A 27,627-nucleotide genomic window follows, 5' to 3' on the forward strand; every position below is an offset into this window, starting at 1 on the left:
CAAAAGAGCACACAGTGTATGGTTCCATATGTATGAAATCCAGGGACAACAGCTTGTCCAGGTTAGCAACCACAGAGCTAACCTACATTGACAGAAATCAGAAAATGGTTGCCAGGCAAAAGCAGGTAAAAGTTCATAGTTCCCATGTGCACTTTCTTATGTCTAAAGTGGCTGATATATTTTTCTAACTAGTTTTCTTGTTAAGAGGTGTTGCCCTCCTTTCTGACTGACTTTACTCTGTAGGACGGTCTCTAGGTCCAACCACATCTTTACAAATGACCAATTTCGTTCCTTTTTTGTGGCTGGGTGGTGTTCTTTTGTATATATGTACCACATCTTCTTTGCCCACTCTTCTGTTGATGAGTGTTTAGGTTGTTTCCATGTCCTGGCTATTGTAAATAGCAATACAGTCAACACTGGGGTGTGCTCTGTGGTGACTGAAATGGGAAGGAAATCTAAAAAAGAGGGGGATATATGTATACATAAAGCTGATTCACTTTACCATACAGTAAAAACTAACACAACATTGTAAAGCAGTTATACTCCAATAAAAAGTGATTAAAAATAAAACATCAATTAAAAAAAGTGGTTGCCAAGATTTGGGGTGGGGGTGGGGAGGGGAAATACTTAAAAGGGCCATGAGGGACCTTGCTGGGGTGAGGGAAATGTTCAATATCTTGTTTTTTGAAAGGTACTTAAATGGCTATATACAGTTATTAACATTCATCAAACTGAACACAAGTTCTGAGCATTTTATGATATCTTAATTATCCCTCAGTTAAAAAAAACAAACAAACCAAGTAGCTAGCTATGAGAAGCAGAATTATTGTGGAAAATTAAATCGGTGATGTGGAGAATGAAGTTGACCAAAGATCAAAGAGGGTGTTTGAGAACAACCTACATGGAAGATAAGAGAGCATGGCACCAGCAAACAGGATTTTCCTGACTAAGGATCCAGAACTAATGGAACAGAAACCACCATCAGAGCTCTGAAGAACAAATCTTTTCTGAGCTTACTGAGTATCGTAACGAAAGAACTTACCCTCTTCTGTTCTAAACCATAACTGAACCAATTGTGGCAAAATATTTGAATTATAAAGAAAAAGAAAAGAAAGTTCTAAAATGCTGAGGTGGGGGGGAAGTCAGTTATCAATAAAACAGTTAAAAACCAATTTTTGTTGGCCTACAAAATATCAAGAACAAGAGTTTGGAGAGAAAGTGGTTGTTATTCAAGAATACTATATTGGGCCACATTCTCCCTCATGTGTGAAGGCAACAAAGTTCTCAAATGTACAAAGGTTTGGAAAATATTCTCCCCATGAACCCTTTGAAAAAATTCCTTGAAAATCTATATCATTCAATGAGTGATGAGGCAAAGTGAAGGGTCATAGTATAGGGAAGTATGGTACAACAGGATGTCATGGAAGGCTAAAATCATTTAAAACCGAAATAAGAAAAAAATTGTAAAGGAGTTTAAAAAAATGACAGAATGTGTACAATGTTAAAAGTAATACCTTTTAAAAAAAACTATCAGACTATAAGTCTTAAACTGGTCTAACAGCTTTAATAAACAACAATATAAAGATTTAAAAATTCAAAATGGCAACATAAATCAAGGTATTTCCCTCTGGGAAAAGGTTCCTGGGACCTGAATATATGATACTGTCTTTGAAACTGAGTGTTAGGTCCTTGAGTTTTCGTATTATATTTTTCCCTGTATCATTTTAATGTCTTTAATATTTTATCATAAAATTTTAAAATAATGTACAGGCTGCAAGAAAGGACTTCCCAAGTACTAAAAATTGTTTTACTTTCTGATTTTGTTAACAAAAACCAAGAAGTTATGGTTTATGTGTAAGGTTGAAAGGATGAAGATGTATTTGGCAAGTGGGAGCAAATTATGAGTGTATAAAATTCCTTATCTCAAAAAAAAGGGCATAGCAAATTATCCAAAAAAACACCCCAAACAAACCAGTAACCTGAAAAAATATGGAACAAGTTTACATCAACAAGACCTACAAACTCATCAAAACAATGTACATGGAGCCAGGATGCCACTTTCTAGGGACAAATTCCTATCCTCCTAATTTACTTCAATTGATTCAAAAGCAATATTCTTTGATCAACTTGTAGACTGCAGTGATTACATGCTTTTTCAAAATTCATTATTCTTTTCCTAATCTACACATCTTAGATGCCAGAGTATCCACTATAATCATTCCTTGGAACTTTTCTCATGTCCCTCTCTTTTTCCTTCCTTTCTTTCCTTCCACCCTCCCTCCCTCATTTTTTTTTTAAATTAACTTTTGAAAAGCCCACCCCCCTTGGCTGTCTCAGCTCTTCCCCTTCTCAGTGTTTATAGTTGACCAGCTGGATATTGCTGGAAAAAATCTTTCTAGTGGTTTCATTTTAAATGTTGCTTTCAAATCCTAAGTGGCCCTTAGCACTACCCAAATGGACAATTATGTTTCTCTAATATGTTCCCATATTCCAAGACAGACTTACCTATTTCTTCCTAAATATTTTATCCCAAATCATACCCTCCTCGCTTCCAGCTAATGGCCTTATCTCATCAGTCACTGAGAAAACAGACACAACCAGAAGCCTTTCCTTTATGTTCCCACCACTAAATTTACATACCTTCCTCCATCTGCTTGCGTTTTGTCTTTTTTTTTCTCACTACAGCTGAAAAATTTTCTCTTCCAATCTAAGTCAAAAACAAACACCCTGAGGTGTGTTCTGTACTCTCTCCTCTCCCTTGATCTCAATAAATCAATTCTGTTGGCCAGTAACTCTCCTGTATCATCGTTACCTCCTCCCCCCTGGATCATTCCTTCAGCATACAAACATTCTGTAGACCTCCTGATCTTTTAAGCAAAGGTGTGAAGAAAACCTCTCTGTTAATTAGACACCCTTTCTGGCTCCTGCCCCACTTCTCTACCCCTCTTCACAGCAAAACTTCAATGAGTAGGTACTCACACTGCTACTGCATCCCAAGTACTCTTCTATTCAGCCTGGCTTCTTACCACCCTCCATAGTTACTCTATCCTTGTCCTTTCTCCCCTGGATTGTCACCACACTACTATCTCTTTTGGAGGAGGAAATGGCAACCCACTCCAGCATTCTTGCCTGGAGAATCCCATGGACAGAAGAGCCTGGAGGGCTCCATGGGGTCGCAAAGAGTCTGACACTGAGCGACTAACACACACACAAACACACACACACACACAGGATCTCTTTTGCTGCCAACTCCAAAAGACACCAGTCTGTCTTTATCACACTGGACTCCTTGTCCAAATACTCTTTCCTTGGATTCAGTGAAACCACACTGGTTTCCTTCTTCCTCTCTTGCTTGCCCTCAAGGCTCAGTCCTAGGCTCTCTCCTCTTTTCAACTCTCTTCTTAGGAGTCATCATCTGCAACCATGACTTTACGTGTGCTACATATATGCAGATGACTCAGATTTTTATATCCAGCCCAGACTCCTCTTTGAATTCCAAACTTGCATTTTCAATTGCTTACTTTCTCCTTTCTCTTTGATTCCTCCTCATACAATCCCCAAACTTTATTATACTCTCAAACATCTAAGCCTGTCCTCTTAAATGCCTCTCCTTTTCAGAGAATTCAATTTCTCAAAGTAGAACCTTAGGAATTGTTTTGGGGACCTTCTCCCTAACCTCTTCCCCATACCTAAGCTGGTACAATAGTCAACCTCATGACTCCTTAATATCTCCCAAACCCATCCTCGTTCCCATATCAGCTACCACCACCTCATACAAGCTCTTTCCTTGGATTCAGTGAAGCCACACTGGTTTTGTCTCCCTTCTTACTCTCTTGCCTGCCCTTCATCTCCTCAGAAAGTCCCTTCTCTTCCTGGCCATTCAAAAGCTTTCCTCAAGGCTCAGTCCTAGGCTCTTTCCTCTTTTCAACTCTCTTCTTAGGAGTCATCATCTGCAACCATGACTTTACATGGGCTACATATATGCAGATGACTCAGATTTTTATATCCAGCCCAGACTCCTCTTTGAATTCCAAACCTGTATTTTCAATTGCTTACTTTCTCCTTTTTCTTTGACCCCTCCTCATACAATCCCCAAACTTTATTATACCTTCAAACATCTAAAGTCTGTCCTGTTAACTTCCTCTCTTAAATGCCTCATACACCTCATACAAGCATACAAGAAGCCATTGCTTCTTGCTTAAACTCCTGCACTAGCTTTCTAATGGTCTCATATTCCTAGGCCCTTCTAATCCAGTATTCTCTTTTCAAAAGAGTCACAATGAAAGTATGACTATTTCACTCCCTCCTGATTACCACCTTCAGTGTGATTTTGAATATGCAAACCTCTTTATGAGGCCACAGAGTTCTGCATGCTGTGACATCTCTCCACCTCCCAGCCCCACTTCCTGCTGCTCTCCTCCCCACAGTGCTCCCTTTGAATCCCCTCTGGGAATCACACCCCTTCCTGCAAAAAGACCTGAGTGCCTTTTGTTCCTCTGCCTGGAATACCCTTTATGTCTTTCTAAACATGGTTGAGTTCTCATTTTTGTCCTAGTTTAAATGTTGTTGACTTAACGAGGTCTTCTCTGACCATCCTGTCACAGTGGGCTTTCTACCTCCATTTTATCACTAACTGAACATAGTTTATTATTAATATTTGTTTTTTTGTATGTGTCTTTTCCTTCTCCATAAGATAGTAAGCTTACGCAGTGCCTGCAACTTTTATTTATGATTGCTTTAATAAATCAAGTACAAAGAATGTGCTCAGTAAATCTGTTGATAAATGAATGAATGAATAGGATGAACACATACATATAGAATTTCTTCTATTGCCCCCGGCTCAAGTTTTTATTCTTATATGGTTTTCTTAGCTGCTTCTTACATATTTTAAAATATATATTCAATCTTTACTTATTTCCATACCATGTAGTGATAGCATTTTATCTTGCCTTTAGATTGAACACTTTCTTTGTTCTAGTAATAAATAAAAAATCAATAAAGCATTTCAAAGTATAATGTGCAGTTTCCCAAATCATATGTGTTTTATTAGTTGGATGCTATGATAAAATGAAAGGTTGATGGATGGTTACTGTATGTTAAAGTGGACTAACTAGGTAGATGAGTAAAACTTGTCAAGGAACTGGATGAGCCTCTGGCAATACTATTCTGGCTAAAGAAAAGTATTTTCTAAAACAAAAAAATCATACAAGTTTATCTGAAGACATGTAAGGGAGCTGAACATAAAATTAAACTGCAATCTAAGATTACTTAGTGGACTATTATTTTTGATCTTTGCAATATACATAGGCACTAACAATTATATGTCTGCTAAGATGTGACAAAAGGAACTCTTGAAATATTAAGTGTATTTTATTAGCTATAGATGTACTTTTCCTCTAATAAAACATGTTAGCTTACTTGACATTTATACAAATTCATTTAATTTCTATATTCATTCTTGTCAAAGGCAGTATTTCAATTTAATTATGATTAGGGACTTATTTAAAGCACTATACAAAATTCTCATTCCTCATCTAATGATGCCAGTGACAAATGTAAAGCTGTCTATATCAGCACTGCTCATTTATTACACTAATTTTTCCAGAATATTTAAGTTCATTCTAAAAGCTCTTGCTGAAAAACTTATCATAAAGAAGTAGCTATTTAATTCCCAAAGTCCTCATTGGAATTAAAATAGAGTTAGGACAAGTTTTTAGGGCATAGAACTATGAGTTTATTTTAAATCTCATGTTATCTATAATGTAATCATATTTGACCAATTTCTGTGAGAGTTTAGGGAGTAGTCAAAGATGTTTCTTCTCTTAACTTTATTGAACATTTGGGTGTTGTGCTGGGTTGAATTGTGCTCCCTGTACCACCTCCCCCCAAAGGAGACATCTACCAGGAACATGTAAATACGGCCTTATTTGGAATAAAGATCTTTGCAAATGTAATTAAGGTAAAGCTCTTAAGATGAAGTCATTGTGAATTAAGGTGAATCCAATAATGAATGTCCTTATAAAAGATAAGCAATGAGAGGTGCATAAAGACACAGAAGGAAGAAAGCTACTGAATATGGAGGCAGACATTGGAGCTACACTGCCACAAAACAAGGAACACCAGGAGCCCCCTCAAACTGGGAGAAATCAGGGAAGATTCTTCCCTAGACACTGTAGGGATGGTGGCCCTGCCACACTTTAAGACTTCTGCCCTCCAAAACTGTGAGAGAATAAATTTGTTTTTGTTTTTTTTTTGCCACACATGTGAGATCTTAGTTCCCCATCCAAAGATTGAACCCATGCCCTCAGCAGTGGAAGCACAGAGTCTTAACCACCAGACTACCGGAGAAGTCTGAAATTTTGCTGTTTTAAACCACCACATTTGTGGTAATCTGTTTCAGCAGCCCTAGAAAACTAGTGGAAGTATAATTTGATACTAATTGCAAGTTTTGAATTCCTTTAAATATTAGTCTGTGTCTATTCTGTGTTTGTAGATAAGGTCTTTTCTCTGAAGTATATTAGAGTGAATATCTGTCATTAAAAACAGAAAAAACCTAATAATCCAGCTCATAAGGTTACTGTTTATTTTATCTACCACAGATGTGGCTGGTGGTTATTCATCATCCATGCTTGATGCAATCAGAAGAGCAGTGATGGTTTCCAATACCCTTTTAATTAATAAGATAAATGCAAAAAGCCTCACCCTCAAAGAAGTCTTCAGACTAGCTACTCTTGGAGGCAGCCAAGGTAATGAGCATTTTCTTTCTCTCTCACACGATGTACAACCATGCCAATCTATGTCCTTGGCTGCAGTATGAAGGCTCATGATGCTGACATCAGCAGGCATCCTCATATTCATGATTTGCATCTCACATAATATACCAAAGCTTAGCAAGTAAAGTACATGTTCAAGCATGTGGTGAATCATTATTTGAATGATTTGAATCATTAATTTAGCAAGTTCCTTGTTTTTGGCAGAAGAGATGTTCAGCATGCAGTTATCATATTGTTGTAATGGATACTTGCATTGGTCACATGCATATGAATTCTTTACTCAGTTTTTTCTCATCAAGTCAAGTAAAGTGCTCTCTATTGGCCTGAGTAGTAATAATAATAATAGCCAAGACTTACTGGTTTCTTACCATGTGGTAGGCACTATGCAACATGCTTTATGGATGCTGTTATTTATTCCTCAGAACCACTGTTATTTATTCTATTTTACCAACCAGGTACCTGAGTGAGGCTCACACACCTGTCAAGCTGTGGTATATTATTTGAATCTAGAAAATCTGATGCCAGAGTGCAGGTCAATGCTTTCCACTGCAATATCTTCCTGTATAAATCTTTTTTTTCCTTCCTGTATAAATCTTAGTCTAGACTATGTATTTTGTTTATATACTTAAGTACACTGATTACAAGCCTCCTTCAAAAAAGAAAGTTGTAAAAATATAGCTGGTTGATATGCAAATATTGTTCATCAGCTTTTCCCAGTTCTCACATGTAATTGTATTTTTACTGAAAAAATAGAACTTGGTAACTGTATTGCTTTCACTTTAGTATTGCAATATAATCTGGATGGATAATGAGATAGCATGAAACCTTAGGTAGCTAGTGAGAAAGAAAAACATAGATCTTGAGACAGGTGTATATTTTTTAATGTATCTTGATATTTATGATAAATACCCTGGATCTTAGACATGAAGTATGATGGAGGCCAGGGTATCCTGGGAACAGAAACTTCCTGGCTCTTCTCTGAATGTTCTGCTATGATGAATGCCATAAAGAACATTTCAAGAAAAAGGTCATATGCTTTGCATTTTCCCATGTCTTATGACTTCATTTTCTAAAGTTCTAAGTTTTAAAAGTTCTGTACTTTTAACAAGTGTGAAACTCCCCACTTTCACATCTGAGCTCACATAGTTGTCCTACCACCTTAACTTCATGGTGTAAATGACTTATATTTAAATAATGCTTTTTTATTCTAGGCCGTCTGTGAGTTGTTTCATCAGGATCCTGTTATCTGACCAGGCCGGCATGGGGTGCTTACCAAATCATTTCTACCTTGCTGTACAGCTTTCAGATCTATTTTCTGGGCTTCTGAGGTTACTGTTACAGAATTTCTTTTCCTTAGCTTGTATCTCCACAAGAGTCTGAGTGAATGAGATGAATGCTTCCCTGTTAAAAGCTGGACTCTTCCTAGCTTTACAGTCACTCTCAAGATTAAGATATGCATAAATTGCCTTCACAGAGCCAACATCAGCTCCAGAGACAGTAAAACTGCATTTCTTAAAGTGCATTTGAGTTGCTTACCAGCACAGTTAGGCCTCTCTGCAATAATGTGAATTTAGATCAATTTACAATTCACTGAAAGTAGTTGTGTCTTTTTTTGGTTAGTTCATACCTGAACTCTCCAGATTCTAACAAATAATCCAGTTAGTTTATACATATATCCAACTCTTTGCAACCCCATGGACTATAGCCCACCAGGCTCTTCTGTCCATAGAATTCTCCATGCAAGAATACTTGAATGGGTTGCCATTCCCTCTCCAGGGGATCTTCTTGACCCAGGGATCGAACCCGAGTCTCCTGCATTGCAGGCAGATTCTTTACCATCTGAGCTACCAGGGAAGCCCTTACATAGTGGGGCTATACTACATACATACATACACATACACACACAACACATACACACACACATATCTTGTCAAATCCTGGCAAATGAACCTGGTTATCTGGCCTATTAAACACACAATAATTTTATGTTGAATACAATCATCAAAAACTCATGTTTGTCATGCTATTTGTCAAGTGAAAAATGACAAGTGTCAAGTGTAATGACAAGTGTCAAATGAAAAATGTCAAGTGTAATCAGTGAAGGGGGAGAAGATTTCTCGTGACTTTCTATTTCATTCAGTTCTTCTCCCCACAATCAGAAGTAACCCAGCTGCTTTTTAACTTTTCTAATTATGTTTGCACCTCTGTCTTCCTATAAGAATTCTTTGGCTAAAAAGTCTCTTTCTTCTCTGAGAATAAATGAGTTACCCTTTAAATAACCATTTAAGAACAAGCAGGATTTCTAAATGTGTGCTTAGAGCATTGCCAAAAGACTTTTGGATATCCATACATAGAAATATAATGCAGCGGTTATTGTCTAATATTTTCACACAGGACTGTATTCTGACAGTGACGAAATACAAAAAATACACGTAGAAATTCAACTATAAAATGCTGCACTCCAGTTAACCTTTCTTTCATGCATGCTTCCATTTGGAACACTCTATCCAGATTATTGGCTTTCAGGAGCTTAAATTCAATACCCTCACTGACCAGGAAAACCTACCCTCATCTTTTGAAAGTAAACCATAAAAATGAGAGATGTTCTTCCTTGACATCCACTATTCATCGAACAAGAGTTCTAGCTGTGAGATGGATCAAGTCAATAGACATTACTGACCTATGCCCTATTGTAAAGACCCATTCTTCTCTGGCAACCAGGAAATCTTTAAGGTTACAGAGAAATTAGTCTGCTTTCTAAAGCACTGGGACTCTTGAGTTATGAGGATCCATTTACTTTCAGAAGTGAATATTTTTCTATTCAAATCATTTAAGGAGCTTAGGATAGATATGCCTGCATTGACAAACATACAAAAAAAAAAAAGATAGTTTTTACTTATTTGAAGCTCATTTCACTGCCACAAAAGTAGATCTTGTCAGCTACTTTGTAGAACAAAAGAATAAAAAGGGGAAGGAAAGGAGTTGGAATGTTGGAAGGAGACTAGGAGAGGAAAAGAAAGCTATTAGGTCAATCATCATGTTTCTTAGAGGGATGAATGGAAATCATAGACCAGCTGGACTGTGAAGCACACTGGTAGAACCAAAACAGACACACCATCAGAATTATTAATATGATCAGGATGATGAAGAGACCTCTTTGTTCTCAGATTTTGCTTTCCCTCTCCTTACTCTGCTTTCTGTAAGTCGAAGTCTTGCGGTCTATTGGAATGCTTCATTATTAAGATACTGATTTTTTTTTTTCCTAGTGATATGTTGGCAGATTCTGTCCTTGTAAATTGGGATATTTACATGGTCCAAAGCTTGGAGATACTGACTGTTTGTTAATTTATTCCACCCTGTAGCCCTGGGGCTGGATAGAGAGATTGGAAACTTTGAAGTGGGTAAGGAATTTGATGCCCTCCTGATCAACCCCAAAGCATCTGACTCTCCCATTGACCTGTTTTGTGGGGATTTTGTTGGTGAGATTTCTGAGGTACGTAAAAGGAAGCTGATCAAAAAGCATTTATTTAATGAACTAGTCATAACAACTTCCCTATAGGAAAAAAAAAAAAAAGACACTGAAACAGTTTAATGAAATGGAGGAGACTCTTATAAGGGAAGCTAGATGCTTTTAAGTTATTATAATTTCATGACAATAGTGGTATAAATAAACACTTCTATTTTGAATATATTTGTATATTTGAAGGTACTTGACTCTAAGAAAACATAATATAGTTACGGCTTATTGAACACACTTTCTATGTGCTAAATGGCATGGGATTATGCACTTTCATACATCATTTTTTGTTTAACTATCAGAACTATTATGAGAGGCACGTGCTATTAATATTACCATGTGGTTTATGGGGCAGTGAGACTTAAGGAAGGTTAAATGATTTCCTAAGAACTCATGGCTAGTAATTAATAGACAGAGTTTGGATTCTATTCCAGGACTTTCTGACTTTTGGGGTCTAGGTTCTTGATCACAATGCAACATTGATTCCCTTAATTATAAGAAAGTGAGTTTCATTACTTTGTCCCTCTTATCATGTTTTTGTATATATAAAATAAATTGGTTCTTACTTTAATAACAATTCTTTATGAGATAGTTTTTCTTAAAATTTAACTATTGCCATTTAAAAACTGATCCACTTATGGGAGTAAGTGTAATATTAAATGTAACATACTGAGGTTTTTAGAAGAAAAGTGCTGGATTATTTGAAGTTAATAGCATTAATTATTTTTATATCACTTAATCTTTTACTTTTTATTGATTGAGTGAATTTCTTGGAATATTAGAGTGAGTTTCTGGGAATAGGGTTCAGTCCCATTCATCCAGGCATTTTTCTTGTTTTATACACCTCTTAAAATATTTAAATTATTATATTAAATTATTTAATTTATGTTAACACTTTCCCTCTGAAGATTTCAAGGTTATATATTAAGAACTTTCAGGCACTGGAAAACATTTGCTAATTAATCAGTATTTTTATTTTTTTAGGCAAAAGACCATTTCTTTTTCATTAATAAAAGTAGATTTTGGGGTGTTCATTGGATGCCAGCTTAAGTGAGACAGTGACTATTAGCCATAGAAGCTAGTTCCAGTGAGTAGAGTTATGTACTTTTGGCCATAGTTTAGCATTTTGACTTGGGATACTGGATTGTTGGTGACAAATAATTTCTTCCCCTTTACTCAGCTCTGTTATTGGAATAGACAGACACCAGTGTGTCCATTTCTGGGACTAAGTTCCAGCCAGGCTAATGTACACAATGGAGGGAATTACAGTACCTGTCAAATGGATGGATTATGTATCTTATCTCAAGACCTTTTTAGGGCTTAAATTAAAAATATTTTCACTGTAACTCCTTGATATGGAATACAAGACTAAAGAAATTCACATGTGGAACTGCAAACAGACAGTGATAATCAAGATAGCATCTTTTATGTAAATATATAAATAAGTTTGGGCATTGAAATGTACATTTTTCTCCTCTGTGGGCTATATATATATATATATTTTCAAAAGAAAAAAAGTCAAAAAATAAAAATAGATTTTTGCCATCGAGAAATAAGTTTTTATTTCTGGGCTTTGCCAACCACTATTCATTGTCAATTTGCTTTTCTAAGTGCAGAAAATATTCGTTTTTATTATTATCTTTATTTTTCATTTTAGGCTGTTATCCAGAAGTTCCTATATCTAGGTAGGTATATATGTCTCTATGCTAAATAAAATCTTTTGTTGTCTCTTGGTATGCTCTCTGCATATATTGTACCATATGTTAAGCATTATGTGTGATCATTTGCTTAGACTTACTATTGTTTTTAGCATTCCTTAGCACTGAGCCCATTTATGGTACAATATTTAAAGGCACTATTTGAAATGAACATGCTCTTTGAGAACATAGTGTTAAACCCTAAACTTGAGGAACGGCAGGTAAGACAAGATCATCCTATACTTCCTCCTACACTTGTTGTGACCCCTCAGTCTGCCCTACCACATTGTGTTTGTGATAAGTGTGTGGTGGAGTCTTTCCATGCATGCTTTTTTAACATGTTGTTGTTTAGTTGCTAAGTCATGTCCAACTTTTTTGTGACCCCATGGAATGTAGGCCACCAGGTTCCTCTGTCCATGGGATTTCCCAGACAAGAATACTGGAGTGGGTTGCCATTTCCTTCTCCAGGGGATCTTCCCCACCCAGAAATCAAACCCATTGCATTGGCAGGTGGATTCTTTGCCACTGAGCCACCAGGGAAGCCTTTTTTTTTTTTTTTTTTTTTTTTTTTACCATATTCACATTCAATTCTATTCACTGAGAGAGAAAGAGAAGTAAATAGTATAGAAGATTCTATTCTTCCTCTCACTCCATTGAGTGACCTTTGAGTTCTGAGTTAATTTGGAGTGGGAAAGACACAGGTGGTATTTCTTGTGAAGCTCAACTCTTTCAAGCCCTTCATCTCACCATGCTGAGTATTATTCTGGGGCGTAAAAATGAGTATTTCTTTTACAACTGGGGCTGGAAATGGAAACCACTCATTCTAGCTAAAAGGACAGTGATGGAGGGTCAATTCAACTTTACGTGAATTCTGCTTTAGGCATGTATTTCAGGCTCTAATCCTCAGATTAGATGCTGCATTTTCTATTGATCATATCTCCCTGTTCAGGTTATAAACAAGGATTCCTTTATGTTTCTTTCAGGAGATGACCGAAATATTGAGGAGGTGTATGTGGGTGGAAAGCAGGTGGTTCCCTTTTCGAGCTCAGTGTAAGACCCTCAGCGTCTGCAAGTTTTCCTGGGGTAACGCAGTTCTGTATCTTCTTGTGCCCAGGTGGAGTTAGGAAGTCAATTGACAAATCATTTGAAGGAAATTGTGCTAATTCTCAGCTCTGGTTTGGAGGATTAAAAATTTCTCCTTTTAGAACTGTTTAAGGTTTACTTTAAAGCTCAAACATAGGGGAATGTTATTACTGGTGATGTTCTTATTATGCGATTTAAATAAAATCTATTTCAATCTATTTCACATTTGGAAATGTGGAGAAAAAAGGATATTCCTATAAGGTTAGATAGTTTCAGCTAGTAAATGTGAAAATTGGAAAACAGAAAATGAACCAGTGAGTATATTTTTACAAGGGAGAAAAAGACTACGAAAAACATTGGAAAATCACTTGGGATTGTGTTTGAAAATTATATACTGAGTGGAAAATCACTTGGGATTGTGTTTGAAAATTATATACTGAGCATACTAACTTAAAAAGTGATCTGTTGAATTTTAAAATGTGTTTCTAGATTGACCTAGTGCTCTGGAAATTTGCACTTAACGGCATTTGCATTTCAGAGACGTGTTATTGTTGTGCTTTGTCTTCTCACGGGATGAAATGTCAGAAGTTGAATGCCACATGCTTTCTTAACATAGTTCTTCGCTTCTAAGTGTTTGACAGAAGTTGGGTATTAAAGATTTAACGTCTCTTGGGAATATTATTCACGTAACTACATAGCATAAATAGCTGTACTTCTGTGTACTTTAAAATACCTTAGAGTATAACTGTGTGATGCTATTATTGCTTCAGTTTTATCAGAAAATAAACAAATTCTATACTGCACTCTTGTGTAGATTGGTGTCTTCATAAATTGGGGCAAGTTCTAGGCATCCAGGAGGTGTCAATACTAGAAGGAAGGGTTTCATTGTGATGACCTGTCCTCCCAAAGAACCATTCCATAGTTGTTGGGAATTTCATCCTCATGTCAATCTGTTAGAACTTTAAAATGAAGGACAAATCCTATTAGATAAATATTATTAAAAATCTTTAAACCCTGCATATTGAAATTACTCTATTTTCAATTTTATCTTGCCTTTTTAATTCCTAATTATTTTCAAGACGTTAGAATTCTAGGATGATGAAAAACATTTAGATGTCCCACTAATGTTTATATTAATAGGACTTAATCTGTACTAGATATCTAGAAACAGTAAACAAATAGTGTTTTTATGCTTCCTAATATAATGTGCTTTCCTATAACCTAGAATTAAAAACAAATTATGACTTTATGATAAAATCCCTAAGAGATATTGATATGAATGTTATTTAAATGCTATATTTTTCTCATTTAACTCCAAACCCCATAAACCAACAAGAAAAAGGAGATTTTCTTAATATATGATATCACTCATACCTAGGGCTTAGAGCTGACTCCTTATTATCACCTCATAGTAGAGAACTATACGTAATATCGCTAACTCCATATCTACAGAATGAAGAAGGAAATTTCTTCTCTGGTACTATAAATTTTATTCTTATACAGTTATGCTAATTCAGTAGTCATTTGCTCAGTCTCCGGCCCCTCACCCCTGGGGAAACACTTCCAGACTTGTGTATACACTACATGTAAAGACAGAACAAATTTTGGTTTTATAGAGTTGGTGTTGTGAGGTATTAACTCAGTAAAAACCCAGTTTCCAGTCTCAGTCTCTGTATTTCCAGAATTCTAGCTACAGAGCCATGTCAAAGCTGCCCCACCAAATTTCATTCCATTTCTCTCTAGTGCTGGCAGGTGTTTCCTGCTCTATCTCCCCAATCCCTGCCAAAGGAACTGGGTTATCCTAGTGTCTAACCCACATGAGTGGGCAAAGGAATTTGGATGACGTGCAAGATCAGCTAATCGGCAGAAGCTGTTCTTAGCCTTGGAAGGATCCTGCACTTTTATCTTCCCTAAGGATGTATGTTTTGATGCTGAACATCAGTTTTCATTTAGATTTAGGTCTCATGTGCAGTAAATGTAAGTGTAGCATCAGAAGCAGGAAAAACGGCCATATACTAGCCTGTCAAATGTTAAATTTAGCCCTGATAATATATTAGGACCTGAATTTCTTTTCTAGTAAAAATAGAATGTGTTAAAATTTGAGCTCCCTGCATCACTTATGTGTTTTACTTCCCCAAGTACAGTATTGCTGAATGTTGCATATGCTTTTTGTGGTAATGCAGGCATTAGGCATACACATGCCCAGATGTTCTGCACTTTGAAACGTTGCCTTTGCTCAATGTGGGTTGACTTTTGAATTGCAGAGAGGCAGTATTCCAAGTCAATTCTATTTGTCACTTTATTTTGAATATTTTGCTCTCAGACAGCAAAGGAAGGATTAAAACATCTTCACAGCCCCCTCACCCTACTCTGCACTATTTGCCTGGGGTTTCATGAGATTTTTAATAGAATATACTTTAACAGGTAAAAATGTATTCGATAGTAGAGACTATCATACATTTAAAAATATTTTTGCAACCAGAACACAAAAGGAGACTAATTAGCCAACGTAAATTTAATTTGCAAAAAGAGAGTAACATGTAGGATTAGAACAGGAAAGGTTGTCCTTGTAATTATAAACTGAGACCGAGGAAACTCTGTCTCCTTATTTATTAGCCCAGCTTCTTCTAATTGCTGAAGGTTTTAGAATCCAAGAGAATATCTTGGAATAAGCTTCCTTCATGCTAGAAGGAGGTCTTTCTAAATTAATATTATGATCATTGAACCCCACTGGATCTCATTTTATTTCTGTGAGGATTCTGCATGGTCAAGGAAGGAAGTTGATGGGAAACACCCCTGTTATACTTAGTTGATGTGAGGTGTGGCCTTGAATAGCCCTGTCTGCAGCTACCACTGAGATCTCAGCAGGGAAACAATGGCTGTGAGATCCAGCAAAGAATTTTAAATCTTTACTCCCTTCCAGACTCCTCCTGTTTTTCATTTTTTCACCTCAGAGCCAGGCATATGGAAAGCTTTAAAAGCCAGGTAGAGGGCCCATTGTATCAATTCTACCCTGTCCTTGCTATTCACGGAAGATATTCAGAGCTGGATGCTCCTGTAGCCTACCGGACAGAGGTGATGATGCAAGCAATCACATGTTTGTTTGTTTGTTTTTAAAAAGCGTTCTGAGTTATTAAAAGGTAGACTAAAAAATGTGTCATGAGCAGTGTCTTGAAGTAGTTTTCAAATTGGTGGACTATAAATTTTTAAGGTTTTTTTCTTTGCAGTTTCAGATCTATGTAGCCACTGTAGGTATGACTTTGGACCCTGACACTTTAATGTCTGTCAAGCATGGGAAGAAGTGCAGAAATGAACAGACACATGTTAGAAACCCTGGCATTGGTCTCCTGCATGTTTTCACTCTCAGCCCCTCCTTCCTTCCCCTCCTACAGTCCTGAGTGTGAGAGATCAAGAGATGAGGGGTTAATTTGTAAATCTGGTCCAAACTGAGTGAAATGCAAAAGTTGAACAGGCCATTCATGACACTAAATGTAAATCCCAAGATGGTTTCCACAGTCTGCAGGATTCAAGTGACTTGAACCATAGATGATATATGGTATTGACTTACCTATTCACTTCCTACTCAAAAGTCTGCCAGAAAGCATTTTCTTAAAATTGAAGACTACCTTACATTGCATTAAACTTCTGATCGCTGCTCTTAGGAATATATGCATGTATGTATTCATGGGCACATTGTCCCTCAGTATTGATATGATTTGTTTATTGTCCCTGTGCTAAGTGATCTTTCTGCTTCAAACAAAAATAAATGAGGTTTTGTGTTTATGTTTCTGTTGTTGCGAATTCTGTCAGTCTGATAGAAGTGAGATTCATTTTACAATGTTTTTCTCCTTTTAACATGAATTTTAAGAGATTGAAGGGGGTCAACTGTATGGTGATGTATGGAAACTAAAATTTTGTGGTGAGCATGCTGTATACAGAGGTAGAAATATAATGCTGTACACATGAAACATATAACACTATAAACCAATACTATCTCAATAAAAAAAAGAACTATCATAATCTGTAGAAAAAAATAGAATATTTAGCTGTGGGCCAACATGTATCTTCTATCCTATAACAGTCACCATACATAGGTTTTTAAAAATTAAGCTGAGCTATAATGTTCATCCCTTTAGATTCAGATTAGTATTCCCTTTGATTTAAGCATAGTTGATATTTCATATGACTAGAATCTACCACAAAAAATACTCTACATCCAAAGACATAAAGATGAAACCACACAAGACAATAGGAGGGGTGTACTTTGCAATGTAATTAAATCCCATACTACCTGGGTGGTGACCCACAAACTAGAGACTAATTACATCACAGAAATTCTCCCACAGAGCTGAGAGCTCTGAGATCCACATCAGGCTCCCCAGTCTAGGGGTCTGGCATTGGATGGAGGAGCCCTCAGTGGATCTGGCTTTGAAGGCCAGTGGGGCTTGATTGTAGGAGCTCCACAGGACGGGGTGGGGGATGGTGGGAAACAGAGGCTCCACTTCTAGAGGGTGCACACAAGGTCTCGTGCACACCAGCACACAGAGCAAAAGCAGCTGACTTCCTAGGAGCCTAGGCCAGACTTATCTGCTGGTCTTGGAGGGCCTCTTGTGGAGTTGGGAGGAGGGTGACTGTGGATCTGTCTGGGGTCATAAAGCCTGGTGGTGGAAATACTGGTGAATGTACACCTACTTGAACTCTTCCGGGAGGCAGACATATTGCTTGCATCATTAGCACCCAAACCTGCCCTCACCCAGTGGCTTGTAGGCTCCAGGGCTGGGGCACCTGAACCATCAGGTGCCAAAGAACCATCAGGGCAGGAACATAGACCCATAGCAGACAGGCTGCCTAAAGACTTCTTGAGCCCACACTCACCTCTAGACATGCCCCTTGACATGGCCCTGCACACCAAAGGGCCAGATTGAGCTCCACCCACCAGTGGGTGGGCATCAGCCCCTCCCACTGGGAAGCCTGCACAAGCCCCTAGACCAGCCTCACCCACTAAGGGGCAGATACCAGAAGCAAGAAAACTATGATCCTGCAGCCTGCAGAACTGAGTGCACAAACACATCAGAACCTACCCTGAGACCCTGGTCCCTGGCCTTTGGGTGATGAGAGGAGACTGCACTTCTGGGAGGGACACATAGGACATCCCTTACAGAAAGCCACTTCCCCAAGGTCAAGAAACATAACTAAGCTACTAGACACATAAAGCACAAATAGAAATTTGAACAAAAGAGATGGCAAAGGAATATGTTTCAGATGAAGGAACAAGATAAAACCCTAAAACAACTAAGTAAAGTGCAAATAGGCAATCTACCTGGGAAAGAGTTCACAGTAAAGAACTCATTACTTTGGATTGTAAAGACAATCAAAAACTCAGGAAAAGAATTGAAGCACATAGCAAGAAGTTACAAGAAGTTTTTTTAACAAAGAGAAAATATAAAGAACAACCAGAGTTGAAGAATACAATAACTGAAGTGACAAATACACTTGAAGCAATCAATAGCAGAATAAATGAGGCAGAAGAAAGGATCAGTAAGCTGGAAGACAGTAATGGAAATCACTGCTGTGGAACAGAATAAAGAAAAAAAGGACTGAAAAGGAATGAAAACAGTTTAAGGGACCTCCGAAACAACATCAAACACACCAACATTTTCATTATAGGGGTCCCAGAAGCAGAAGAGGGAGAGAAAAAAAGAGTATTTAGGAATACATCTCCCTAAGGAATCAAAAGACCTGTCTTCTGAATACTGTAAGATGCTGATGAAAGAAATCAAAGAAAAACAGAGCTGAAGGAATTGGGCTCCCTGACTTCAAACTATGCTACAAAGCTACAGTAATAAAAGCAGTTTGGTAGGACTTCCCTGGTGGTCCAGTGGCTAAGACTCCCTTCCAGTTCCGGGGGCTCAAATTTGATTCTTATTTAGGCAACTAGATCCCACATGCTGCAACTAAGAGTTTAAATGCCCCAACTAAAGATCCCACATGTTGCAACTAAAGAACGTCTATGTCACAGTGAAGACTGAAGCTTCCGTATGCCATGACTAAGACCCAGTACAGAGAAAGAGAGAGAGAGAGAGAGAAAGGAAGGAAGGAAAGAAAGGAAAGGAAGAAAGAAAAAGAAAGAAAGAAAACAGTATGGTACTGGCACAAAAAACAGAAATCAATAAAACAGGACAGAAAGCCCAGAAATAAACCTGCGGAACCCTATGGTAAATTAATCAATGACAAAGGAGGCAAAAGTACAGAATGAAGACAAGACAGTCTCTTCAGTAAGTATTGCTGGGAAAACTGGACAGCTATAGAAAGAAAGATTGAAGTTAGAACCTTCTGTAACATCAGACACAAAAATAAGCTCAAAATGGATTAAAGACCTAAATGTAAGACCAGATACTAGAAAACTGTTAGAGGAAAACATAGGCAAAACACTCTTTAACATAAATATTGCAGCAATATCTTTTTTGAATCTACCTCATAGAGTAATGAAAATAATTAAAAAATAGAAACTAATTAAACTGTAAAGCTTTTGCACAGCAAAGAAAACCATAAACAAAATGAAAAGACAACCCACTGAATGGGAGAAAATATTTGCAAATGATGTGACCGACAGGGATTAATTTCCAAAATATACAAACAGCTCATGCATCTCAATTTAAAAAAACAAATAACCCAGTCAAAAAATAGGCACAAGACCTAAACAGATATTTCTCCAAAGAAGATATATACATCACCAAAAAGCACATGCAAAGATGCTCAACATCACTAATTATTAGAGAAATGCAAATCAAAAGTACAATGATGTATCACCTCATACCAGTCAGAATGGCCATCATCAAAAAGTCTACAAATAGCAAATGCTGGAGAGGGTGTAGAGAAAACGGAATCCTCCTACACTGTTGGTGGAAATGGGAATTGGTGCAGCCACTGTGAGTTTTCCTTACAGAAAACTGTAAGGAGGTTCCTCAGAAAACTAATAGAACTACCATGCTCTGCTGTGCTTCGTCACTCAGTCGTGTCTGACTCTTTGCAACCCCATGGGCTACACCCCACCAGGCTCCTCTGTCCATGGGGATTCTCCAGGCAAGAAGACTGGAGTGGGTTGCCATGCCCTCCTCCAGGGATCTTTCCAACCCTGGGATCAAATCCAGGTCTCTTTGAGAAAATAATTTTGATTTACCTTTTAAGTGCTGTTATTTAGTTAATACTATATTTGTTCTTATTGCCTAAAACAGTATTTTCCAAATACAGATGGTTTAAATATAATTCTTACGAATACATTATTCTCACTTCAGTTTTATTTCTAGATAAATAAAAATTATTTATTTATATTGTCTAGAATCAGAAGGTGTAAGTATTTCATTTTGATTGAAATAAAAAGTCCACTATACTAAATCATAATTGAGGGAGATTTGACATGACTGGATGAAGACATTTGAAACAATAAAGATCATTTCTAAATGTATGAGGTTTTATTAGAAATCTATAAAAGTTACTTAATATTTATATCAAGTTTTCATTGGTTTCAAAAACAGTGCAAACCTCCCCCCCCCAAAAAAACAAAAGACCTAAATAACAACACCCCCAGCTAAACTAAGTAATATTTTTATTAATTTAATCCTGAATTTTTTGGTTATTTTAGGGGAGTTGACATTTTGCAACTGTTTGTTTCTTTTGTAACTTTTCTTAGCCCTTATTTTGCTTAAGATATTCTTTGCTATTTAAATATTTCTAAATTTTATGTAGTCAAAAGTCTTCACTTATGAAAAAAAATTGCACAAGCTCTCCTGCCAGCAGGTGGACATTGCTGAACTGTCCCTCACAAAAGGTGACAGTCATTTCCTCCACACAGGATGCTCTCCTGTGACTCCCCTCCCCACCATCACAGACAGTTGGCCAAGTATTTGTATTTGACTCAAGCTAGATCCAAAGATTTCTTCCTAGAATTGCAGGTCTCGAACCCAGGTCTCCTGCGTTGCACGTGGATTCTTTACCAGCTGAGCCACAAGGGAAGCTCCTAGAATTATACTTCAAGACCTAAATAAACCAAGTGGGTTTATACTAGATTATTTTCAGAGGCTGAGTATATATTTCCACTTGGGAGTGGCTGTGTAGAGCCATCAGTGAGCCAGATGTTCAGTCTGTAGAGAGAAGTACACAGGGCAGACCTGTGCAGAGAAGCGAAGACAAGAGACTATGTGGCCCCGGAGGAGAGCAGCTATGTTGGCCTCTTGATAACTTCTTTTCACCCTCAGTTGAGGCTCCCAAAGGGCCTGTGTGCCTGTGTGTACTTGCCATGGGTCCCATAAAATTCATTAAATTTATTCTATTAAATCCTATTTGGCTTTATTTATTTATTTTTGATAATCACACAACTCTTGAATAAAGACTTGTCTGCCATATTAAAATGGAATTTTAAAATTCCTTCTCAGGCAGCTGTTATCCCGGCAAACATTACTTAAGGCTACTATGGGAGTGGAGGGGTGAGAGGTGTCAGGGGTTCCTTATGCCCTTCTGACAACAAGTTAAGAGTTAAAAGTCTTCACCAGTGAGGTAAAACAAGCTTCTGTTACCACAATTAGTTGATCTGATTACCCTTTTAATATTCTTTATGTTTCCACTAAATACTTATGAATAATCTTCTGCGCTTAAAATAGCTGCCACCTCCTGCCTGCTTCTCAGTTACATGCCGACAGTAGCTGAATGTCTCTAAGGTTTACAAGAGGAGGGAACAAAGAAGTGACTTATGGAGTGGACTCTGCAGTCTTTGATAGGACAGCACCAGTCTTCCAGACGTAGGATACCCCAACTAGATGTACTTCCCACTTTGAGGAGGAACAGGTTTTCCTGACTTCCTCTCCTACTACATTTCTTTTAAAAGTGACAAGTAAAACCAAGATTGAGATAATAACAATAATAACAATAGCAAACAGTGTGCACTTTGTCAGGAAGAAATAAACTTTCCTCTAGCCTTCGAGGTTTTCTGGCTGGTCTAAGAAGTAAATTGACATGAGACAGGTGACACAGTGCTAAAGAACTCGTCTGCCAATGCAGGAGACGCGTGAGACGTGGGTTCCATCCCTTGGTCAGGAAGATCCTCTGAAGCAGGAAATGCTGCCCTGTTTCAACATTACCTGAAAAATCCCAGGGACAGAGAAGCCTGGAGGGCTACAGTCCACGGGGTCCATAAAGGGTCAGACAAGACTGAGAGACTGAGCATATTGCAAGACAGATTAACAGGAGAAAATCAAACAAAATGTTCAACAACATGTATACATGGGAGAGAGCCAAAAAAACCCGAGTAACTTGCCAGAATACAAGAATATATACGATTAATGAAACTGGCCTCTTGGTACAAGGTACAAATTGGTCTTGTTCAAGTACAAGTTGAGACTGCAAGTGATCCAGGAAGATGGAGAAAATGTTTAACCAGGGCACCACCTAGTGGCCAAAACTTGAACAGTTTGCTCTATGAAACAAAGGTCTCCCTCCAAAAGGGTCAAGTTGCAGAGGGAAAAAGAGGCTAAATTAATTTTATCTTGATATCCAGAAAAATATAAATTCATAATTTTAATAAAAGAATAAAACAAGACAAGAAAATTTAGAGTATTATTTTTCTAGCAGGAAGTTGGAATTTTTTTACTGTACAAGGAAATTAATAAATAATCTCTTAGGTTGAACCCAGACTCTATAATAGACCACACATAAAATTACATTCTTGATAGAAATCAATGTAATTTAGTTACTGTCCTTAAAAAAGGCAATTTCATAAGGAAAAAAAATATATCCAAAATGGCTTGTGGAATCAATTCAGTACTTAGAAGATAAAAGGCAAAGATTTGTCCATCAGAAAGGAATCTTACTTGTGGAAATACTGCAAAATAATGAATTTCCATGGGCATACTAAAGCTGGATCAGAAGTAGGAATGCAGTACAAACTGTTTTACACATTCACCATAATAAAATTCACCAACACTGCTTAGAGTTTGGTCAGTTATTTTAGATGCATGATTCAAACCATAAGATTTGTTCTGGCTTACGCAAACCAATTACCAGTTAAAGGCATCAACCCCTCTACCAGAGCTAGATAGTCAAATGAAATCATCATCAGGGAAATGGATAATGGTGCTTATAATGGTCCCAAGAAGGATGTTAAGAGTCAAGTCTCAGAATCTCAGATTTGGAAGGAAACTTTAAAGATTACCTTGTTTGGCCAGCTAGCTGAAGCCTGAATCCCTTATCTTTAACATCTCCAACCATGGAGATACAACTTTGTGTAAGCCCTGAGAGTGATGGGGAGCTCAAGACTACATCTCAAAGCTCTTTCCACTCTTGGACCTCCAAGTTGGAAAATCCTTTCTTAAACAGGGAAAACCTTGCAACCGCTTGGCCTACCCCATCCCATTGTGAGAGGGTTGACAGGTAGAAAGGCCAGAGGTCCCCAAGTGGTACGAGGAAATAAACTATGAAGACTTTTTTTTTTCTTCTCTACATAAAATTTCAAGGAAAAAAAAAAAAGTCTACCCCTTGCAGTTTATTTCCTCCTGCTGCTTGGGGACCTCTGGCCTTCCTACCCGTTAACCCTTTCAATTGTTAACCCTTACAAAAACATCTGCATGTGACAATCTTCACATATTTGAAGATATCTACTATGTCCCCCTGAAGCACTTTTCTTCTCCAGATGAAGCATCGTCAGTATTCTACATTTCGCTGTTCTTCATCTTTTCATCATCAAGACCACCTCTCTCTGGGGAAGAATGGATTCATGTATATATATGGCTGAGTCCTCCACTCTTTACCTGAAACCATCACATCATTGTTAATCAGCTATGTGCTGTGCTTAGTCGCTCAGTCGTGTCTGACTCTTTGCAACCCCATGGACTGTACCCCGCCAGGCTCCTCTGTCCATGGGGATTCTCCAGGCAAGGATGGAGTGGGTTGCCATGCCCTCCTCCAGGGGATCTTCCCAACCCTGGGATCGAACCCAGGTTTCCTGCATTTCAGGTGGATTCTTTACCGTCTGAGACACCAGGAAAGCCCAATAATACTGGAGTGGGTAGCCTATCCCTTCTCCAGGGAAATTTCCCAACCCAGGAATCAAACCCAGGTCTCCTGCAATGCAGGCGGATTCTTTACCCTCTGAGCTACCAGGGAAGCCCATTAATCAGCTATACCCCAATACAAAATACCAAGTTAAAAAAAAAAAAAAAGATCTCCTCTCCCTGAACAATATCCAGATAGTCCATTACCCCCTTTAAATATGTTGCCATAAATTAAAGGTAGGTTTTTAAACTTGAGTGGCCAGCAAAGAAAGATACAAATATCAAATCCTTCATTCTGGACCAATGTTCCTCAAAGTATGTTCTCTCAGAATACAGGTCCTGGGAGATGCCTCAGGAAAAAAAAATTTTCTGTGGCCAAATAAACTTGAGAAATACCACACCCTTTATCCATGTCCCCCTTCCCCTAAAGATTCACTATTTATAATAGCACATTACTGATTTTGAGTTCTTCAACATGGTTAGAAGGTGATTCTGTGACCTAATAATTTTGTTTACCTTTGTGTTACACATTATTTATGAAACTTTTAGGCCACAGAACCATCTTCCAGTCATTTTTCTCCATAAGATGCCTATTAATATTCCACTAATATTTAAGGACTTTTTGAAAAAAAATTTTAGATACTAGACTTTAATCTACTTTTGGTATTAGACTACATGATACTGTAGATGCATACAGAGCTTTATTATCTACCTAAACTTTTCATTCTCTTTCATACTGCTGTTAGGTCCTATGTCCTCTTATCATCCATGTTTTTTCCACTGTAGTTTCAGATCCAACTACTGGACTTTTCCTTAACCCCTACTGAACTGCATGGTGTTAGAGTCAGTTCATCTTTTCAACTTATTAGTCTTTAGAACCAGAATTTACATGCATACCAGTTTTGTACCATCTTCAAATTGATAAGCCTGCTTCCTTTCTTCCTGAGCAGGCACTCACCAGAGAGCTTCCCATGCCTTATTTCATCTTTGCAACATTATTAGGTGATGATACATCAAAAGTGATTGTAATTGAGAGTCAGGCAATATTAATCCTGTTTATAGAAAAAAAAATCAGGTGGCCAAGCTAGTGTCCAAAGGTGGATGTTAATGAACTATGCCCCCCAGTATTCATGCCTCTTATATACTGTAAAGGTCTAGTCTGGGCTAGACCTTTGTCTTACTTTGATCAGCAGAATGCAGTACAAGTGATGCTGTGCTGGTTCTGGGCCTAAGCCTTAGGAAGCCTGGAAACTTCTGCTTTTGTGCTTTGGGGGAGCTCTAAGCCACAATTTAAGAAGTATGGCTGAAGAAATTTATTAAGGAAATAATTTGGAATGACCACATAGAGATGAAGTCCTGAGATTACATGGAGACAGGAGAGAGAGAGACAATTTTTCCAGCATCCCAGTTAATGCCATACATGTAAGCAAACCACCTTGGCTATTCTAGCCCAAGAGAGCCTCCAGATGACCACAGTCAGTCCCAGATGCCATCCACATGGAAAAGGAGAACTCCCCAGCTAAGCTTTATTAACCCACAGACTCATGAGAGAAAATCAAACAGTGGTTGTTTTAAGCCATTCTATTTGGGGATTTTTTTTTTAACAGTCCAATAAACAATTCAAATTGGCAGAGTAGTATGTACAGATATGGCAGTTATCAATTTATTGCCTGTCAACCTCAAATTCATCCTTTGTTGCCTAATCTGTGAAAATGCAACTGACACTTGAAACATTCTTCCTTTGGCAGTTGACACAATATTAAGTTTCATTGGTAGAGGGCGCTGGAGTACATTCTGAGAGGAACTACAAGGAACACAGCTTTCCCAACAACTGGGCATCAGTTCTTTTCTCTAGCTCTTGACTCAGGCTGAGGTGCCATGGCTAGGAGCCCCTGACAGTGCAGACCCACATCCCAGGCTGGGCTGCTTCCCACAGGGTTCCCTCAGCCCCGCAGCTTATGTTGTTTAGTCGCCAAGTCATGTCTGACTCTTTTGCATGGACTGTAGCCCTCCAGGCTCTTCTGTCCACGGAATTCTCCAGGCAAGAACACTGGAGTGGGTTGCCATTTCCTGTATATATACACACACATGCACACATATATATGTATATACATACATACACACACATGCTGTGAATATTTGCTTACTTCAAGAAGGAAGATTGGAGGGCAGACAGGTTAGTTACTAAATTATACTTCATATACTTCTATACTATTTGAATTGCTGGCAGGCAACAGTGAACACTCTTGATTTGGGCTTCAAATTGATCCAAAATTTCACGGTCTCTCTTTGGCTTGTTACTGACACACGTTTCTGTAGATTTTTGTTTTGATGATCACATATAAGCTGTTCATTAGAGATCATACACAAATCCACATTCTATTACTAAATCAGATATACATAATCATCCACACATACTAATTTAACAAAGACAGTGCAGAATGACACTTCCTAACGTGTCCGATATTATGTTCCCTGGGAGGAAGGAACAGTTAGGATAGCTAAGACCAAGGGTCTTTTGCCCAAGCTAAGCAAGTCATAGTTAAAAATACTGATATTTCAATTGTCTAAGTTGGGCATGATTTATTATTGTCATTTGGGTCAAATTATTTAGCTGATAATGAATGTGACTAATGGCCTCCTATGTGAGAAACTGACAATCACAGTGATGTGAATGAGGTAGAATTGGCAAGAATGTTGTGTGCAAAAATGCAAATTGGAGTACATCAGATGCTTTATTCAACTGGGATATAACCAGTGTTCAACCGAGAAAATGAATAAAGCATATTAAACTGACAGGCCTTTGTGAATTTTAAAGTGTATGACAAGCTTTGCATATATCTCAAGTGTCATTAATGGGGCCACTCAGTCCAGTTACAAGAGTTTCACAGGCACCTTGCTGTGACAATAACTGAAAACAATGTCAACTATCTGCTTTCCTAAAATTACTATATCTTAAGGTCAATAAAAATGTTCTCACATTTGCTAATTCACATTTTTTTTTCTGTCCATGGAGATAATAGGTTGCTACATATAGTCAGGCCTTTGTATCGAGGATATGGAACCCCAGAGATAGAAGGTGCCACCTGTACTGGCCATTTTATATAAGGGACTTGAGCATCCACAGTTTTGGTATCTGTGGGGATCTTAGAACCAATACCTTTGGATACAAGAGACAACTATATACTATTTACTTATTGTAATGAAAACTGCTCATTATTATTTAGAGACTTGATTACCTTAGAAAGGATTTGGCTTTAAGGGAAAAAAAAGAAATGCACCTGATCTATGTTTTAAGGCTTTGAGGACAGATGTGGGTTTGCCTAGAGATGTAGACATTTACAACTTCTCGATCAAAAAGAGGCTATGTCATTGGTATTGATCAGGATTCTCTGTTATAAACAACAGAGGCTGACCTGGGCTAATTTAAGGGTAGCTGTTTAAAAACTCATCGTGAAGAATCAGGCTGAGAATCAGGCATTATCCAATGTGAGTCTCACTGGCTGGAGCCACAA

General features: G+C 37.8%; 1 protein-coding gene and 1 long non-coding RNA gene across 22 annotated transcripts in view; one reads left to right on the forward strand and one right to left on the reverse strand.

Moving 5' to 3' along the window:
- GDA (guanine deaminase) overlaps window positions 1–13,873 on the forward strand; it is a 104,917-nt gene extending 91,044 nt beyond the window's left edge. For 5 of the 17 annotated variants that reach the window (XM_081505352.1, XM_081505351.1, XM_081505390.1 and 2 more), the window contains 3 exons: window positions 6,600–6,746; window positions 10,136–10,266; window positions 12,937–13,873. In XM_081505352.1, coding sequence (XP_081361478.1) covers window positions 6,600–6,746; window positions 10,136–10,266; window positions 12,937–13,041 — 383 coding nt within the window. In that variant the 3' untranslated portion in view covers window positions 13,042–13,873. Of the gene's footprint in view, window positions 1–6,599; window positions 6,747–10,135; window positions 10,271–11,947; window positions 11,976–12,936 lie in introns of all 17 variants that reach the window. The other 12 variants (XM_081505369.1, XM_081505360.1, XM_081505406.1 and 9 more) reach the window with 3 other exon arrangements.
- The window catches only part of LOC145511796 (uncharacterized), a 136,805-nt gene that overhangs the window by 61,948 nt on the left and 47,230 nt on the right, over window positions 1–27,627 (reverse strand). The window contains exons 1-2 of one of the 5 annotated variants that reach the window (XR_014058176.1): window positions 4,109–4,228; window positions 2,641–2,707 (exon numbers count right to left, since the gene is read on the reverse strand). The exons of the other annotated variants lie outside the window; for them this stretch is intronic. This is a non-coding gene — a long non-coding RNA (uncharacterized LOC145511796). Of the gene's footprint in view, window positions 1–2,640; window positions 2,708–4,108; window positions 4,229–27,627 lie in introns of those variants that run through there. 5 annotated transcript variants of the gene reach the window in all.

Source organism: Giraffa tippelskirchi, chromosome 1 (genome assembly GCF_054371585.1).
Source record: "Giraffa tippelskirchi isolate mGirTip1 chromosome 1, T2T-mGirTip1v1.2.pri, whole genome shotgun sequence".
Taxonomy (NCBI): Eukaryota; Metazoa; Chordata; class Mammalia; order Artiodactyla; family Giraffidae; genus Giraffa; species Giraffa tippelskirchi.